General features: G+C 46.4%; 1 protein-coding gene across 1 annotated transcript; it reads left to right on the top strand.

Moving 5' to 3' along the window:
- Window positions 1–2,378: 2,378 nt before the first annotated feature.
- Window positions 2,379–11,834, top strand: CENPA (centromere protein A). The gene is made up of 4 exons (XM_090280194.1): window positions 2,379–2,658; window positions 10,602–10,708; window positions 11,132–11,209; window positions 11,482–11,834. Exons 1-4 carry the CDS (start codon window positions 2,565–2,567, stop codon window positions 11,614–11,616), a joined length of 414 nt encoding a protein of 137 aa, XP_090136320.1. The 5' UTR covers window positions 2,379–2,564; the 3' UTR covers window positions 11,617–11,834.
- Window positions 11,835–18,064: the final 6,230 nt, after the last annotated feature.

Genomic DNA, 18,064 nt, shown 5'->3' with positions numbered 1-18,064 from the left:
GGCTCATTTGATTGAAACATCATCCTATACACCAAAAGATTGTGGGTTGATCCCGGGTCAGGGCACATTCCTAGGCTGAGGGTTCAGTCCCCAGTTGGGTGCTTATGGAAGGCAACCAATCAACGTTTTTTTTTTTTTGCACATTGATGTTTCTCTTTCTGTTCCTCGCTCTCTAAAATCAATAAACATATCCTTGGGTGAGGATTTTTTTTTTTAATCCTTTTTTCTACCTTTTCTACTTCAAAAGAGCAAAGTAGGAGCTATATGACTAAAGCAGAATTAATAAGTGAAGATTTGCTGTGTCTGATTAATGGGTGTTGAGGACTGGGGTAGCTGGACTTCTTGCCTCTGCTTTAACCTGGATTTCTGAAAACCAGTCATATTTTTGTGATTTGATTGCATTTCAAAGGACTCAGTTAAACATTCCTTCTCTTTCCTCCCTCCTCTTTATTTCTTTCTAGTGGTAAATATACGCAACATAAACCTTACTATTTTGACCATTATTAAGTGTATTCAGTGGCATTAAATAATATTCATATTGTTTACAATGATCACCATCCTTCTCCAGAACGTTTTCATCTTCCCAAACTGAAACTCTGTCCCCATTAAACACTAACTCCCCATTCCTTCTCCCCCTGCCCTCCCCATCCCTGGCAACTGCCATTCTACTTTTTGTCTATGAATTTGACCTCTGTAAGCACCTCATACCAGTGGAATCGTACAATATTTGTCCTTTTGTGTCTGGTTTATTTTGCTTAATAAAATGACTTCAAGATTCATTCATGGTGTAACATTCATGTAAATTATTCAGAATTTACTACCTTTTTAAGGCTGAATAGTAGTCCATTGTATTGTATATACCACAATTTGTTTACGTATTCATCTACTTGGACTTTTTTGGCTATTATGAATAACACTGCTATAAATATTAGTGTACATATAACCGTTCAAGTCTGGGGGACAGACAGGCATGGGGAGATGTGGGAGACAGGCAGGCGTGGTTCTAAAGACTTTGACCACTGTGTGGAGCTGTGCCCCCCCCCCGCCCCCCCGGCCTTGACCAGCAGGTTGTCTTCCATGTTTGCTATGAATCCCACCCTCCAAGAGATTTTAAAGATAGAACAGAAACACAAAGTGGCTTTTAAGGAAAAGGGAACCTGCTCTGTTTTTCTCTGAATAGCCCCAAATTCTTGTCAGTAGGATGTGAAAAACAGAACAACTCAGTAAGAGTAAATGTTTTCAAACTTGTGTAAAATACCTGGGCGCTTCTCCCTGTATTGATCTGCATTTCCCTTTGTTATGACTCCCAACCATTTGGTGAAGGGCCGCATTTCCCATGTAGAAAGTAGATGAAAACCCTGGCTAATAAAGAAACGAGGGCAATTTTCCACACAGAAAACCCTCTCCCTTCCTTCCTCAGATGGTGAGTGTCTGAGTAGTTTCTTCATCCACTCCGAGGGACCCAGAGCCTCTCTCACAAGTCCCTGCTTTTAATTCTTTCGAGTGCATACCCAGAAGTGGAATTGCTGCACCATATGCTAATTTTGTTTAATTTTTTTTTACCAATTGTCATACTATTTTCCACTGTGTTTGCACAGTGTAATGACATTTTTCCTGATTATAGTACGTGTTCATTGTAGAACATTTAGAAAATGCACGAAAGCAAAGCCTAAAAAGTAAGATCCCCTTTATTCTCACTACCCAGATCTACACTTGATCTGAATGCGGATTATCCGCACCAGGAAGGGAAGGTGACATTTTCCTGGGACGCTTCTATTGATTCTATTGTAATGCTGGAGAGTGTGACCCAAGAATAGTGCTGAGGCCTGCCCGGCCTGACCCCATCAAGAGAGCCCCACTCCTGGCTGTGCCAGGACCCTAATCATCAGTAACGTACGCGCAAGTTACATTGGCTTCTGAGTCATATTCGCGGGGTGTTTCTGGGCGGGGCGGGGGGGGGCGGTTCACAGGCGAGATAAGGTGTTGTCATATTCTCTGTAAGTCTGCCTCCTTATCTTAAAATGCTATTACTGGGTCGATAAGACAAAACATAAAATGTTTGAGCAAAGTGATTTGTCGAGAGAATCGCGTTCTACAATCACATCTGCAGCTCCAGAATCGAGCCCCCCTTTTTCCGCCAGAGGGCACCGGAGTACTTGAGTTTGACAGCACCGCCACCCACAAGTAGAGGACGGGAGAAATTCCTTCCTCCTTTCATCTCTCCAAGTGTCTATTGGCTGATGCCGCCGTCGATCCGTCGTGCCCCGCTTCTTCTTCCTATCACCGCCGCCGTTAGCCGCTCGGCCTGTGCTCTCATTGGTCCTTTCTGCAGTCGCTCTGCTTCAGAGGCAGCCACTGGGAGTCGCAGGATTCGGGTTTTAAAAAACGCTGGCAGTACTCAGTGGAGCGGGCCATTTGAACTCGAGTCAGCGCCGTCTGCGTGGGACCTATCCCGCGGGCTCACGTTGCCGGTGCGCTCCTAGACCTCCCCCGTACGCCAGCCTTTACCCTCGAACCCAGAAGGCCGAGAAGGGACCGCGGGGCCGAGACCCTCCGTGGCAGCCATGGGCCCGCGCCGCCGGAGACGCAAGCCCGAAACCCCGAGGAGACGCGCCGCGAGCCCGCCCCGCGCCGCCCCCCGTCCGCGCCCCCCTTCAGGTAACCGGCCTCGGCCTCTGTCCCTCTGAGCCGGCCCCGCAGCAGCCTCTCTGTGAGCTGGACACGGCCGTGTCCGCGCGCCCTTTTCACAGACGGGTAAACCGAGGCTCTTGCTGAGCCTGGATAAGCCCGACTTCCCAGCCCCTGGTCCGCAGGCCCTCCGGCACGCGGTCGAGGCGGGTCCCAAGTTCCAAGCCGGGCGAGGGACTGGGGAAGGTGGTTCCGAGTAGAAAGGCCTGGCCCGGACGACCTAGTTCCTAATGCTAATTCTTGATACTGCTCGCATTCATTGAGTGCTTACCCCTACCAGGCATTGTGCTAAACTCTTTACGTGAGCCATCTCAGCTTTACATTGTGACCATTTTACAGATGGGAACTCTGAGGCGCTGGCAGGCCAGGCCATTTGAAGAAGGTTCCACAGCTTGCTCTAGCGGGTACAGGTTTTCTACAAGTCAGTGTTTGTGCTTTTTCAAATTGCGACATTACTGACTGCTTTTTGTGATTCTTTCAAACAACAATTCTACTGTTAGAAGGTGCCCTTCTAGGTTCACTTTGTTGGTTTTTCCGTAAATAGCTGTGCTCTTAACTCAAACACAGAGCTCTGAGCTTGCTTCCTTTGGGAGGCGTGTGCCCGGAAAGACTGGCCGCAGTCCGGGCGTCTGTACTGCGGTCTGGTGGATGGGAGACCCCATGGTGCTGTTTTACTTGTCTTCTGCTGCATAGCTGAGAGCAGGGAGGGAGAAAAGATGTTATAGATCATTTATAGATGTTGCCATTGTGAATGGGAGTTCTGTTTTCTTCCCTAAATATAAAGAACCTTTGCATGCAGCCAACTTGCTGAATTCTCTTGTTAATCCTCATATTCTTTTAATTGAAATTGTTAAGTAGGCTATTATATTGTCTGCAGATAATGACCTTTGAATCTTTTTCATTTGTATGCATTTTATTTCTTACTGTATTCTATCAGTGAGGCCCTGAGACTCGTATTGAAATAAGAGCAGTGCTTTGGCCATCTTTGTCTCATTTGTGATTTTAACGGAATATTGTTAAGTATGGTGTTTGCTGTTGCTTTCCTATGTATAAGTATCTCTCCACTCCTGTTCAAATGAAATGTTTTATCTCAAACGCACACTGAACACTTCCAGGCAGCTCACTGCCCTGGTCTGGCAGTCTTGCTTCTCCATTGACCAATGACTAGCCCTCGTCTTTTTCTTCCTCTTTGAATCCTACAGCTGCAGACCCCCATCTCTCTCAGCTGATGGTGACCTTGCCTCCTGCTTCACTGAGGACACGGAAGCCTCCAGACTGGACTATCACCCCCCCCTTATCTTCTCACACAGAGAGTCTAGGTGCCCCCATTCCTAGCAGAGGCCACTCCTCCCACTGGGCTCTTTGTCATATTCTCCTGCCTTCCCAGGAGCTTTCTGTTATCTTCGCCTGCACCTAGAATTAAATTCAGACTCCTCACATTGGTATTCTGCAAATGTGCTCTGCTATTCCTGGTCTAAAGATAAGGGCAGGGGGTGGGTCTTTGTCCCCACAGCCCAGTCCCCCTCATGCTCTCCATTTCTCTCTACTGCCCTTCCTAGCCACCCTGTGTAGCTTAGCCAGACTTAAGTCTGCACATGTCTACTGCTCATCTTCTCAGTCATCCTTCAGCTCATTTCAGTCTGACTACCCCTCCTGCCTCTAGTGCACTTGAACTACTCTTGTCAAAGTCAACAGCTGCTTTTGTGTTGCCAAACCCAATGGACATGTTTGTGTTTTTTTTCTTACTTTGCTTCTCAGAAGCATTTGACACAGCGGACCCCTTTCTCCTTGAAACACTGTCCCCTCGGCTTCCATGATGACACACACTCTCTGTCGTTCCTGTTTAGTGTTTTTTACTGCCTGGCCGCCTCTCTGCGGTAACTTGATGTTGCACTTCTTAGTGTTCTTTCCCTTTCTTTCCCTCCCCCAGGTGGTCTCACCCCCATGACTCTTAATACCACTCATACATCAGCAGCTCTCACATTTGTATTTCTAACCCAGATCGCTCCTCTGAGCCCAGATATCTATAGCCAGCTGCCTTTCTTCCCAAGTGCGCTTGAGTAAATCAAACTAAACATCCTGAAAACTGAACTTTTGATTACTCCCCTCTACCTCTTCATCCCCACTTTCCCCTATTTAAGTAGATGGCACAATCACCCACCCAGGTGTTCAAGCCAGCAACCAGGGAGAAATCTTTTTCTGTCACCCCCATGTCCAGCCCAAATGTGAGTTCAGGCAATTCTACCTCCACTTTTTGCCACCAGCCTAGTCCAAGCCACCAGCATCCTAACCAACCCAGCCACTATTCCCCTTCCACGTATGTTCCTTTCCTTGCACAACAGCTGGAGTGATCTTCACAGTGTAAGTGGATCACCTCTCTGTTCTGTTCAAAATTCTTCCATGTCTTCCCATTACCTTAGGATTAAGTCCCAGCTCATGTTGGCATTCAAGCCTCCACTAACCCCAGTCCTTGCCCATGAGCTCTGTAAGCAGCCGCTTTTCATACCCGCTTGTTCTTGGGTCATGGCTTCACATCTTCCCTTTCCCCCTCTGAAGGTATGATGTATATTTCAAAGTCTCACTCTCTTTTCTCTCTGGACTCAGATTCCTCTGGTATTAGTTATTTTGTTTGTTGAGTTTCGTTGCCTCCTTTCATGGTGTTGGCCTTCTTCAGTCGTTTGATGGCCTTTTGTCATGTTCTGAGACTGCTATGCCTGTGTATTAGAGGCTGCCTCCGGTGCCTGGATTGCTGGCTGGTGGTGAGGAGGGAGGCGGGCAGGTGCCAGTAGCTTGCCTCCTGGGTGTGCACCTCCCTCTTTCTCCTAAATGTCACCAATCCCCTAGACACTGCCCTGCTTTTTTGGCCCACATTCCCTGACCCAGGGAGAAAGTCCCCACTGCCAGCTTTTTGGCATAAGGCATCCCTGGGTTGCCTCACTGACCCCATTTGCTCTCACAGCTCTTCTAGCCCTTTGCAATGAGTTCACTTCTATTGAACTACTTGGTGTGGATTCTCTTTTCTTGGCTGCACCTTAAGTAACATTTTTTTAAATATGTTTTATTGATTATGCTGTTACAGTTGTCCCAATTTCTTTTCCCTCTGCTCCCCTCCACCCAGTGACCCCCCCTCCCTCTACTTGTCCCCCCACCCAGTCCATGCCCATTGGTGTGCATATAGTTCTTCTCAATATCTTCCTGTCTACTCCACTCCCTCTTACTGTGCTTCTTAATTCCTGTACCATCTCCCTCCCTTTCCCCCCTTCCCCCTCCCTGCTGACCTCCCCCCAAAATGTTCCCCATACCTATAATTCTTTTCCCACTCTCGTTGCGTACTTAGTTTGCCTTTGTTTCGATTCCCTAGCTTCTGTTGTTGATTGTTGTGATACAGTTTTCATTTTAATGTTCATAGTTTTGATCATCCTTCTTCTAAACAAGTCCCTTTGGAGGAGGCAGCCGTCCGTCTCAAGAGGCGATGGTGTAGCTTCTTAAGAGTCTATCTGCACCGCCGAGAATGGCTGTGCAGTCCGACTCGGGAGTGACACGGTATCTGTCTCCTCCCGTGTTGAATCGACATCTTGCGATGACGCTGGAGTGTCCTCTCCAGTGAAGCTGAAGCTACAGAGCCTGGGCAGGGTGATATGGAGGGTCTGCTGTTGCCCATGCAGCAGACCCCCCCTCTCTTCGCAGCTGAAGGGTCCAAGGGAAAGACGGAGTCAATACAGCTTGGCTTCAGGTGCGCCGCAGGAGTTGCCGGTGTTGACTACAACGTCAAACCGCCTTAGGGACTCCGGCTCCGGATTTTCTGTCGGGGTTTACTCCCTTAGCCTTTCCCCTGAAGAGGTATGCCGCAAGGCAGCGGAGGTTTTTTGGAGTCAGAGTTTTCCTTCTCTGATGTGCCCTGACTGGAAGATCGAACCAGCGACACTTAGCTCGCAGGCTGACGCTCAATCCACTGAGCCAAACCAGCCAGGGCTCTGACACATGGTAGGTACTTGATAAGTATTCATAGAATAGAAGAATGATTGGATGAAGTGAGTCCTTTTATTATTTCATTTTACAGATGAGGAAATTAGGGCACAGAGGGGGTCAGTCACCTGCAAAGACAGTCAAACTCAAGCAATCTGACTTCTGAGCCCACACTCTTAACCACAAGACAGTTGCCACTCTGCTAAGCACAGACTGACTTCCTACTTTGTTCTCTCAGACCTGCTTTCCCCTTGTAGCAATGAATGTATTCTCCCATGGCTAGAAATTCTCATACTCCCAAAAAGAGGGTGGAGATCCATTCATTCCTGTAGCCCCAGGGTGCAGTGTGGGCACATAGCTGGTACGCATTTGCTGAACCAATGAATGAATGAATTACTGAAAGGCGCAGAGATTCGGAAAAGCTTAGATTGCATCCACTAGTGTTACAGAAGAGGGATGTCCAAAACCCCCCAGAGCTTGCGGCTGGGGGATGGGGAGAAGGAAGCATCTTTCAGGATGCCTTCACATGCCTGGGGCTAGGGGCTAGTGTCTTTGTTTTGCAAATTGATTTAATGCATCCAAGGCTCTGAAGATGGGAGGGGTCTTGGGCTGGGGGATGGTATGGAAAAAGCACACAGAGCCTGCGTGAGGTTCTGTGAATGGTCAGAATTGGGGGCTATGACCTCTGTGTCACGGGACACAGTCAGGGATTTAAAAATAAGCAGCAGACATTTTAACTGGGTTCTCCATGCAGCTTGCAAGGAAAGCAGAGGTACACCATGCAGTTTTAACTGGGGACACACACCATGCTGCTTTGAAAAGAAGGGGTCTGACCATGCGGTTTTGAGGAGGGGGAATACCTTTGTGGTTTTGGAAAGGAAAGGTTGGGGATTCACATGGCTCTGGATTAAAAGCTGGCGAGCACCATAACACAGACAAGACCTTCCCCAATCAGAATTGAATGGTTGGCAGCTACCGGTAAAGCTGAACTGTGTCTAAGAAGTAGAGAAACCGTTTCTCTAACTTTTCTAAAACTAGCCTGGTTTGGTAGGGGGAGGCAGAAATATGAGAGTAATTGTGGTTGTAGGTTTTTACTTTTTATTAGTTTGAATATTTCTTACAAGTTCCTTCTTGTCTGCAGTTTCTTTTGAGACATCAGCTGGCAGTCTTATTGGGACCCCTTTGTATGTAATTCTCTTCTTTCTTGCTGCTTTTAAGATTCTCTCTTTATCCTTAATTCTTGACATTTTGATTATAATGTGTCTTGGTGTAGTTCTCCCTGGGTCCAGTTTTTTGGGGACTTTCTGTGCATCCTGGACCTGTAAGTATTTCCTTCCCCAAGTTAGGGAAGTTCTGCTTCATTATTTTTTCACATAATTTTTCAATTTCTAGTTCTTCTTCTTCACCTTCTGGCAACCCTATGATTCAGATGTTGGCCCACTTATAGCTGTCCCATAGGTTTCTGAGCCTCTCCTCATTTTCCTCACTTTTTGTTTCCTCTTTCTGCACTGGTTGACTATTTGTTCCTTCCCTATGTTTTGATTTGTTGATTTGATCCCTGGTTTTCCTTCCCTCACCACTTGTTTTGTATGTTTTCTTTCATTCATTTCAGCAGGACTAGCCTTCATTCCTTCCCCTTCTTGATTAAGTCCTGCTGTTATTTTTGTAAGCTGTTTTATAACTACAGGTCTGAACTGAGCCTCAGAAAGATTATCTGTTCATCCGTTAATTCATGTATTTGCTTTCTGGTCAGCTGCATGATTGCTATCTCTATCATTATCCCTGCCATCCAGGCAGTTTTGTGTTTACCTTTCCTTCTTGGGCGGGGCTGTCACACCTCCTCTTCTTTAGTGGGCGGAGCCCCGTGCACTCATCACTACTGGGCAACCCTTCTCACCAGGCTGTGGTGCTTTGTGTGGGGGCGGGGGTCTAAGATGGATTCCTGCCGTTCTCTCTCCGCTGAGAGACCGGGAGCCTCCTCTTCCATCCCAACGCCCTCTGGGCCTCACAGTCTGAGGCAATGGGGGTCTGCCTTCCCAGCGTTGGAATTGCGAGCTGATGGGTTTGGTCTATAGCTGGGGTTGCTCCCCAGGTGCTTCTCGCCCCCCTTTAAATACGGATGTCTGTGCTTACCGCTGTCACAACAGCTGGCGCCGCTAGCACAGCTTGATCTCTCCGCCCCGGCTTCACCCCTCCTACCCGTCCAGACGAGCACCACTTCTTTATAACTTCATACGTCAGACTTCCATGTAGCTTTATTTTCTGGAACTTCTGGTTATTTCTGGTTTTGCAGTAGTTGTATTTCTTCTTAGTTGTGGAGGGAGATGGAGCATGTCAGTCTGGGCCTCCATCTTGGCCGGAAGTTCCTTAAGTAACATTTCTGAAGCTGATTTTACCCTTCAAAATGTTTTTGTGGGGTTTTTTGTTTGTTTGTTTTTATTCTTTTTTTTAAAAGATTTTTTTTTAAGATTTTATTTATTTGTTTTTAGAGAGGGGAAGGGAGGTAGAAAAAGAGGGAGAGAAACATCAGTGTGTGGTTGCCTCTTGCACGCCCGCAACTGGGGACCTGACCCACAACCCAGGCATGTGCCCCGACTGGGAATCAAACCAGCGACCCTTTGGTTTGCAGGCCAATGTGCAATCCACTGACCTACACTAGCAAGGGCTGTTTTTTCAGTCTTTATTCAACTTATCAGAGGTTCATTTCTTTTTATTGGTCCTTTACTTAATTTATGGAGCAGCTCTACTGTTTTTTATTTTACTCTTTTTTCATTAATTTATTTTATTGAATATTTCTTTGGCTCTACCTTCTTTTGGCTTATTTAAAGATAATTTTTTCTACTCCGCACCCAAGGATATGTTTATTGATGTTAGAGAGGGGGTAAGAAAGAGATAGAGAAACATTGATCAGTTGCCTCTCATATGTGCCTTGACCCAGGAGCAAACCCACAACCTAGGTATGTGCCCTGACCGGGAATCGAACCCGCAGCCTTTTGGTGTACAGGATGATGCTCCAACCGAGCTACCCGGCCAGGGCTCTTTTGACTTATTTTAATAATTCTCTTCCTAATACTTCAGTTGACCACTTAGGTCAGGTATCTTTTAATGTTCTTGTTTTCTAACAGATCTTGGGTTGAGGCTATACATTTTCTTCTAGTACTATATGGCTCTATCTCATAAGTTGTGAGATGTAAATTTTAGTTTTAGTCATTTCTAAATAGGCTCATTGCAATTAAGTTACCTCTTCAACACAAGAGTTAGAAATTTTTTAATTTTTTTATATTACTGTGTTTTTAATTTCTAGTCAGTGAGTTTGACTTTTGATTTCTACTTTGGGGAATGTTTTTAAGATTTCTTTCTTTTTATTGTTATTGGAACTAGGTGTTGAGCCCGACGTTGGTGCTGAGTGATGCCACTTCTGAGGTTCCCACCTTGCCACTAATGAGTTCTGGCCAGTGTCCTCACCTCTCTGTGCCTAAGGACAACCAAGACAAGGGAATTGTATTAGATACTCTCTCAGATTCCTTCCAGCTCCAAAAACAAACAGAGACATAAAAACAACTGAAAAACAAACAGAGACATAAAAACAACTGAGGTGGGAAAGATAGAAAAGATGTACCAAGTACTGTGGGGCCCAGAGGAAGGAGGTGACCAATCAGTTTGGAAGGGATTGGGAATCAGGAAAGGCATTTAAGATAATACCCTCAAACCCTCGAAAGATTCATTATTGAGGGTCAAAGGATCACTAATTTGTTTAACAAATATTTATTTAGCACCTCTGCTGTTCTCCAGTTGCTGAAGATAGCTGCAGTGAATAAAATAGACAAAAATCCCTGCTTTTGTGGATCATATTAAGGTCTAGAAATTTAACAGTTTGATAACCAAGCTGCGAGGCACCCCCTTTTTCCCACTGCACCCCACCTGTATGACCCAACTCTTTTGCCCAGGCCCTCCCCGTCGAGCTGTTCGCCGGAGACTTCTGGTTCTGAAGGAGATCAGAACTCTTCAGAAGAGCACACACCTTTTGTTAAGGAAGGCCCCCTTCAGCCGTTTGGTGAGCTCCAGGGGGCTTCCCACCCACTCCTAGGCTGCCTCCTTTCTTTAAATTTCCCAGGTATTGAGGACCCTATCGTCTTGCGCCCAAATGGCCAAGGGACCTCTTCTCTAACTTAGAAGGGGACTCTTTTATCTTCTAAAAACATGAGCCTGCCAAGGGTACCTTCTGATTCTTTACGGAATTAATTTCCAATCCCCACCACCTTTGAAACAGTGTTCTTTGATTATGTAACTAGAAACCCTCTCACCCATCCACCCTTTCATCCCTGCCCTGCCCTGGGAGGGTGCCTCCTCCTCTGCCCACGGAGGCTCATGGAGAGAGTCTTATCTTCCCCAAGTCCAGTCTCCTTGAACCTCTCTTCCTTTACTCTCTGCTCCTCGCCACTCTCCTCCTTTGCCCTCCATCTCCACTCCTTCACAGGCAAGAGAAATATGTGTGCAGTTCACTCGTGGTGTAGACTTCAATTGGCAAACCCACGCCCTGTTGGCCCTACAAGAGGTAAGGGGGCCGCGTACAAGTGGGTGAGGGGGAGTATGGGAGGAGGGTGTTCTGGAGTCCCACAGGGCTGGCTGTGAAGCGTGTCACAAGAACCCCCAGGGTTTGGAGGCTGGGTCTGGTTTGGGGGTAGCAGAATTCCCAGGCAATTCAGTCTCATCCTGGGAACAGGCTTTCGTATAGACCTTTGAGCCCTCAGAGACCAAGTTCAGCAGGTCCCCAAGGAAAAGCGGCCCTGCCCCCTCGCCTAGGTCTACTTCTGTTTCTGTCCCCAGGCGGCAGAAGCCTTTCTAGTGCACCTCTTTGAGGACGCCTATCTCCTCTCCCTACATGCGGGTCGCGTCACTCTGTTCCCGAAGGATGTGCAGCTGGCCAGGAGGATCCGAGGCATCCAGGAGGGGCTGGGCTGAGCTGCGCCGGCCCCTGTACCCCGGCCCGCTCACCAGAGGTCGGGGTGGGAGGAGCACCGGCTTCTCATGAGTGGGGAGGGGCGCGTTTCTCAGAAGGAATTTCTCTTCTCAGTCCTTAGTCCCTTGCCATCTTGCCTTCTCTTTGTTCTCAAGAAAAAGTTCGACCTGGTTTTCCCTTGAATATTTGGACCTCTATGGCTCACGCCCTAAAGTGATGACCGGACTCCAACCCGAATTTCTGTCAGAGTTAAGCCTCTCCGTTTTGATTGAGGTTTTCTTACTTTTGAAAGTGCCTTTTTAGTAAATGTGATTCCTTCATTTCAGGGATGATACCAGGGACTCTGCCTGGACTTGCTGTTCTGAGCAGAGGGCACATGTTGCTTTTGTAAGTGGTTCTTTTAAAAAGGAGCAGGCCGCAAGGCTTTCCTCTGCAACTGAGGAAATTTATAAGATAATCAACATGGTTCCAGAGGTCTGAGAATTTTTTTCAGATAAAGAGACTCCGAGGTTGACTTCAGTTTGTAAATTATTCCTATGACTGCTTAGTGACCTTGGAGACATCAGATTTGCTGGTATTTGCTTATTATTTTCAATGTTTCTGTACCATTTAAATTTTTTACCATATGTATATTTACTTCTATTTAACACATAAGGGATTTGCTGACATTTGCTTATTATTTTCAATCTTTCTGTACCGTTTGATTTGTTACCATATGTATATTTACTTCTATTTAACACATAAGGGAAAAAATAAGAGAAGAGCACTTCAGTCAGTTGCAGGGAAGAGCCTGGCGCGTCTGGCATGCAAATCTCTGTCCTTCAGGTTAACTTCATTAGTGGTGGCAGCAAGTGCCCATGTGGCCTGTGCCTGCCAACAAATTAGAGCTTTTCAAAAACTCGTTTGGGGTGAAAATTGAAAATCTTTTAAGATTTTATGTTCTGGTTCTTCTTAGGAAATTTCTATCAAAATCAATCAGAATTTTATTATTTTGTAAATCACAGAAGATGTAGTATACTTTATACCTTAAATTTTCATTCCAGGATTTTATAAAATGTCTTTTAAATGTATTGACAGGTATTTTTTATAACTTCTTTGTGGAGCAATAATAAAAATCAAAGTAATTCTTTAATGAAAAAAGTTTAAAGCAAAGTTACTGTTACAAAGCACATGTATATTTTGTGTGTTAACATTAAGTTTTTGTACACTGTTCGCAATTGAGGAATATGTTTCTGTCTCCTGTGGAGCAGTGCACAAGCAAATGAGAACCTTGTAACTGAAAGCACTTTTAAGAGATTTCCAGGCAAATGGGAAATGCTACCCAAAGATTTCTAGATTCTGTGCCTGGTAAAAATGATGGGTGAGGGCAGACTGGTCAACTGAGCTCAGAGACAAACTAACGGGTAGGACCCAGTTCTGTTGTTAATACATTTTAACCCTTTGGAAAAACCTTGTTTGACCTCAACTCATATTTATGCAGGCATTCAAATAAAGTTCACCTATCTATGATTATATTTAAAATTCTTGTCAGAGTGTTATTAATTAGAAGATTATTGTCTTTCTCTAGCTTTCTTGTTTTCAAATTGTACTAACCGGAACACCACTACAACCAACACCTGTCCACACGTCACAGTCAAATGCCAGACAGGACATGTGTACAGTAACATGAGAAAAGTAGTTTACATCAGGACATTGTTATGTAACATTATTACAAGTCACTGTAAATTTTGGACGCTTACATTTTTGGATTTTTGTTTATCTCTACTTTCTGGGTGATTCCATCAACATTATCTTCTAACCTTTCCATTCAGTTTTTATTTCTGCTTTCACATTTTTAATATCTAAGAACTCTCTCATTTTTTAACTTATTTTTTATAGCATTCCAGTCAGTATTGACTCAAAAAACAGAAATCAATCTAGATAGTTCAAGCAGAGGAATTTAATGGAAAGGATTTGGTTGCAATAACATCATGGAGGGCTGGAAAGGGAAGAGAGGATGCTGCTCACAGACCAGGAAGCTGCTGGCGCCCGTGGCCCAGCTCACCGCTTCTGGAAGCACGGCCCCTGCCAGCGCTGTGTGAACCGTACTTGTTGCTACTGAGCACGACCTCGGGAGAGGAGCCCCCACTCCAACCACCACGACACCAAGGAAGCCCTTTCATCCACTGCTGCTTGTGCGGCCAAAGGTACTTTGAAACCATAAAAGAAAAATGTCTCCTTTTTCCTCCTGCTTTCCAGGCCCCACCAGCATTTTCCATGGGCAGGCCATGGGCCCAGGAAGAAACCTGAAGGAAAATAAACCCAGCTATATCATCACACTGACAACATCTGTGCAGGCATTTAAGTTAGATAACAATCGGCCCTGGCTGGTGTGAGTCAATGGGTTGAGTGTTGGCCTGTGATGCCCAGTCAGGACACTTGCCTGCATTGCGGGCCAGGTCCCCATTTGGGGGCATATGAAAGGCAACTGGTTGGTGGATCTCTCGTACATCAATGCTACTCTCTTCTTTCTCCCTCCCTTCCCCTCTTGTCGGGGTCCCCCTGGGAAAGTATTGAGACTTGGAGCCCCATGCAGGCCAGGCATAGGAAACGAAGCCTGTAAGACCTGACAGGAAAACCAGGAAAGCTGGGTGCATACGTGCCTTGATGCTATAGCCAGTGGGCCCCAGTGAGAATCGGGCCATGAGAAAATGCTTTATGTCCTTTGAAGCTTGCCCAGTTCTTTTACCTCGCTTGATTGCTTTACCGTACCAGCTGCAGAGGTTTTAACTTTAACTCAAAATGAACTCACCCTCCCTATTTTATAGCCACCTGAAGTCTTTGTGTCCAACACACCCTGACCTGAGGGAGATCTGAACGTTCCTTCAATTGTTATCCCTAAACAATATGTGTTTTCTGTAATCAGCACTGTTTAACATTGATTGATGAGCTTTACATGCAAGCTATATGCCCTTAAGCTTCCTGCACTCAATAAAAGACCTGGGAGGAAGGCAATCGAGGCATTTGTCTCTCAGACATTTGCTGGCCTTCTCTCCCCGAGCACAACCTGCTTGGGAAGTCTTCACTTTATCCACAACACCAGGGGATCCCTGCGGGTTGGGGGTCTCCAACATCCTCTCTCTAAGAATACAGTAGTCCCTCTCTATATCGCGATTCACTTATCACGGCCTCACTATATCGCGGGATTTTGCGGTACTGTATATGTATGTTGTTAAAGTTATATAGGTTTAAGAGTGTAGAATATGTTTAAGAACATAAGTAGTGTTTATAAAAGTGTGGAAAAGGTTAATAAGGGACTGGGAACGGTTGATAAGTGTGTGGGAAGGGTTTATAAAGCCTTAAAATACTAAAATAAATGTAAGGTTCCTACTTCATGGATTTTCACCTACCGCGGGAGAGGAGGGGTCTAGAATGTAATACCCACCATAAGTGAGGGAATACTGTAATACTTTTTTAAGAATAGATTACAATTGTAAAAAAAAAAAGAACACATTGGCAAATAATCTGTGTTCCCAGGGCTTTCACATGGGCGGATCCTTCCCTATTCCTCCTGACCGCTCTGTGAGGTCAGTGTTACGACTCTCACCATCCATGCAAGGTCATAGAATAACAGCAGAAAGAAACCTGGGTCTTTCTTCCATGTCACAGCCCCAGGTTTGAACTCTGACTGACTGTAGCTCCATGACCAGGGCAAGTCGCTCATTCCCTCTAAGCCCCATCTCCAGAGTCCCTTGTAGGCCCTGGGGTCTGGCAGATGGGTTGCAGGAACCTTCTCACTGAGGGGTTGTGAGGATTGAACTTGATGATGCTGGGAAAGGGCCTGGCACCCAATAAATAGCAGCCACTTTGGTTACAGTTCCATGGTAATGCCCTCGGGGAGGCTGCGTAGCCAGGTGGCAGAGCAGGGCCTGACCACAGTGCAGGCCTAAGTCATGGGAATGGACACCCTGGTACCAGGCAGTGAGCATGGCCACCTAAACATGGTGTTGGCCTTCACGAGGAGCCCCACACCCTACTTCAGGGTGGTTTCATGAGGGTGGCTCAGAGGGGAACGGTCTTGGGGGTGAGGGCTTGGTGGGGCTCAGGGATTTTAAGAGTTCCTGAAAGGTTGTCACCAGCTTTGAACAAAACTGGTCACCCTCAGTTCCAAAGCACAGGGGCTAATGTACCATGACATCTTGAATTTATTCGGTGCTTTCCTGCCAAGAAGATCAAAGCACTTCAAAATAATTGCCTCTAAATATTTCTGAGAAAGAAGCCAGTGGGGAAAAACCCATTTCACCTATGAGCTACACTTAACATCAGTCATCTTTGACATTTTATAATTCTTTATGAGAATATGGCTTTTGCACATAGATCCTCAGTGGCCCTCCAGGAGCAGACAGGTGGGACTGAGTCCATTTTACAGATGGGCACACGGGAGCCCAGGAGCTTAGTGCCTCTCCCAAGTGAGGGCTGCCCATCACACTGCTGCACATTCCTGTTTTCTGCCAGGTGCCAAATTCCACACAGATCCCAAGCAGGGCCAGGTTCCCGAAAGGTCTTGGAATCAAGCAGCTCACAACAATGCCCCCAGTGCCCCTGCCTGAACACGTGGGAACGATGGAAGCTGCCCCATGCAGTGCTGAGCACAGCCGACACTGTCCCGGCTGCAGGCTCTGGGACTCCAGTAAGTCCCAGGCTGGGAGGTGTCCTCTGTGCATTGCCATGTTTGCTCTTGTTTCCTTCCCAGGATGCCCCCAAATTCCTCCTGTGTTCCCAATCTCTTCCCCTCTCCCCTTCCCCAGGACTCACTTTCTTCGATCCCTCTATACATGTATGTATTATATGTCCCCTTTACATTCAGCTTCTTGCTGTTCATGGGACATTCTTCCTCTTCTACAAACATGGCCTTGTCCTCAAAGCTGGGAAAACTCCCCGCCCACCCCCAACCCTGCTGCCCCTCCCCGGAGCCACCTCCTCCCCAACCTGGCCTCTCCCTGGCAAGCTTCCCCTGGACTATCCACAATGGTTGTTGCTCAGCCTATAAGCAGACTTACCTTCACCCTTAACTGCCACTGCTCACCAAGCACCCTTCTCAATCATCCAAGTTATGATAAATACCATACATCGAGGGGTCCGCTGCTGCAGGTATTGTACCATCTACCCTTACCATGGCCTTGAGAGATGGGGACTGTTAGCCCAGGTTACAGACAAAGCAACTGAGCCTTACAGCATGTGTTCAGCTCACAGCAGTCTGATTCTGAAGCCAGTGCCTCCCCTGCTCTGCCATGGCTCCTCTCGATCAGGTTCCCAGACTCCTTTTGGACTCCTACCCTATGGCACTGACTTGAACATAGAAGTTTGACTGCTGGCTCACAATTTCTTTTTTAATGGCTAAGCAGACGTCAAGCTCCTCAGGAATGTTGGAGAACACCCTTTCTCAAAGGGGACCTTGAGGAGGAACAGGTTGAAACTGCAAAGGAAGGACCATCTGGGTGCCACGGCTTGGCATAGGCTCTCCTTGAGAGTCATTCATGGTCCCTGCAGTCTGTCAGGCTTCTGGAGGACTTGTAGGGAAGGGTGTGCGGGTGCAGAAAGGGCTCAGCTTGCATGGGGCAGATGGAGTTTGGAACCCTGGTTCTGCTACTTATAGCAGGGTGACTTTCCAAACTAAGTCAACGGACCTCTCTGAGTCCAATCTCCTCATCTGTAAGAAATGAGCAAGGCTACCTGCTATGTGGCGTGGTGAAGATTAAATGACATGTTTTAAAAACACCTACTAGTCTTTCCTCCTTCTCCTTTTTATGGTAACCCTTCACTTGCCCGTTATTCAGAAGCTTGCTGTTAAGGCAATGTGGAACCCCAAACACATTTACTCATCAAAGCCGGTAGCCCTGAACTTTGTGAAGTCTGGCCCCAACACCCACCGGCCTGCCTTAATATCCCTTCTCTTCCCACCCCACCCCCCCGCAAAGACTTGATTTTCAGTTGTCTTCCAAACAGCCCTCTGCTTCTCCACCCACAAGCTTTTACTCCTTTTCCTGGAGTCTCAGGCCTCTGCTTAGAGCCACCCAGCAAATCAATATCCAGGTGAAATCCAAATTCAGGTCCTCCATTCCCTGATGATCTGCTCAGAACTGATTTCTCTCTTGTCTGAATTCCTATTCCACCTTATGTGAACTGGTCATAAGAGCTTTACAGTAAAGGTCACAGCCTTTTGTGGCCGTTATAACAGGAGTTTAATATTTTTATATCTCTCACACTAATGAATAACCATTTGTTGTTGAATCTGTGAATAATAATAGCTACATCTGTTGAGTGCATGATAATATGCCAGGTAGCAAGCTATGCCCTTTGTATGCATTTCCTCATGTAATTATCACAGCAAGATTAAAAGAAGTATTATGATTCCCATGGTCTGTAAGGGATCTAGAACTCAGGTGAATTAAGTAATTCTCCATGGTCAAG

The sequence above is a fragment of the Furipterus horrens genome, unplaced genomic scaffold, assembly GCF_987537825.1.
Source record: "Furipterus horrens unplaced genomic scaffold, mFurHor1.1.pri manual_scaffold_6, whole genome shotgun sequence".
Classification (NCBI taxonomy): domain Eukaryota; kingdom Metazoa; phylum Chordata; class Mammalia; order Chiroptera; family Furipteridae; genus Furipterus; species Furipterus horrens.
Note: the sequence above shows the minus strand (reverse complement) of the source record. Positions and strands in the feature narration are given on the sequence as shown.

Bases quoted from the DNA above. Each gene is read 5' to 3' on its own strand.
- CENPA (XM_090280194.1), top strand. From the start codon at position 2,565: ATGGGCCCGCGCCGCCGGAGACGCAAGCCCGAAACCCCGAGGAGACGC. The intron at 10,709-11,131 runs GTGAGCTCCAGG...ACTCCTTCACAG, and splicing joins AGGCCCCCTTCAGCCGTTTG to GCAAGAGAAATATGTGTGCA. The intron at 11,210-11,481 runs GTAAGGGGGCCG...TTCTGTCCCCAG, and splicing joins CCCTGTTGGCCCTACAAGAG to GCGGCAGAAGCCTTTCTAGT.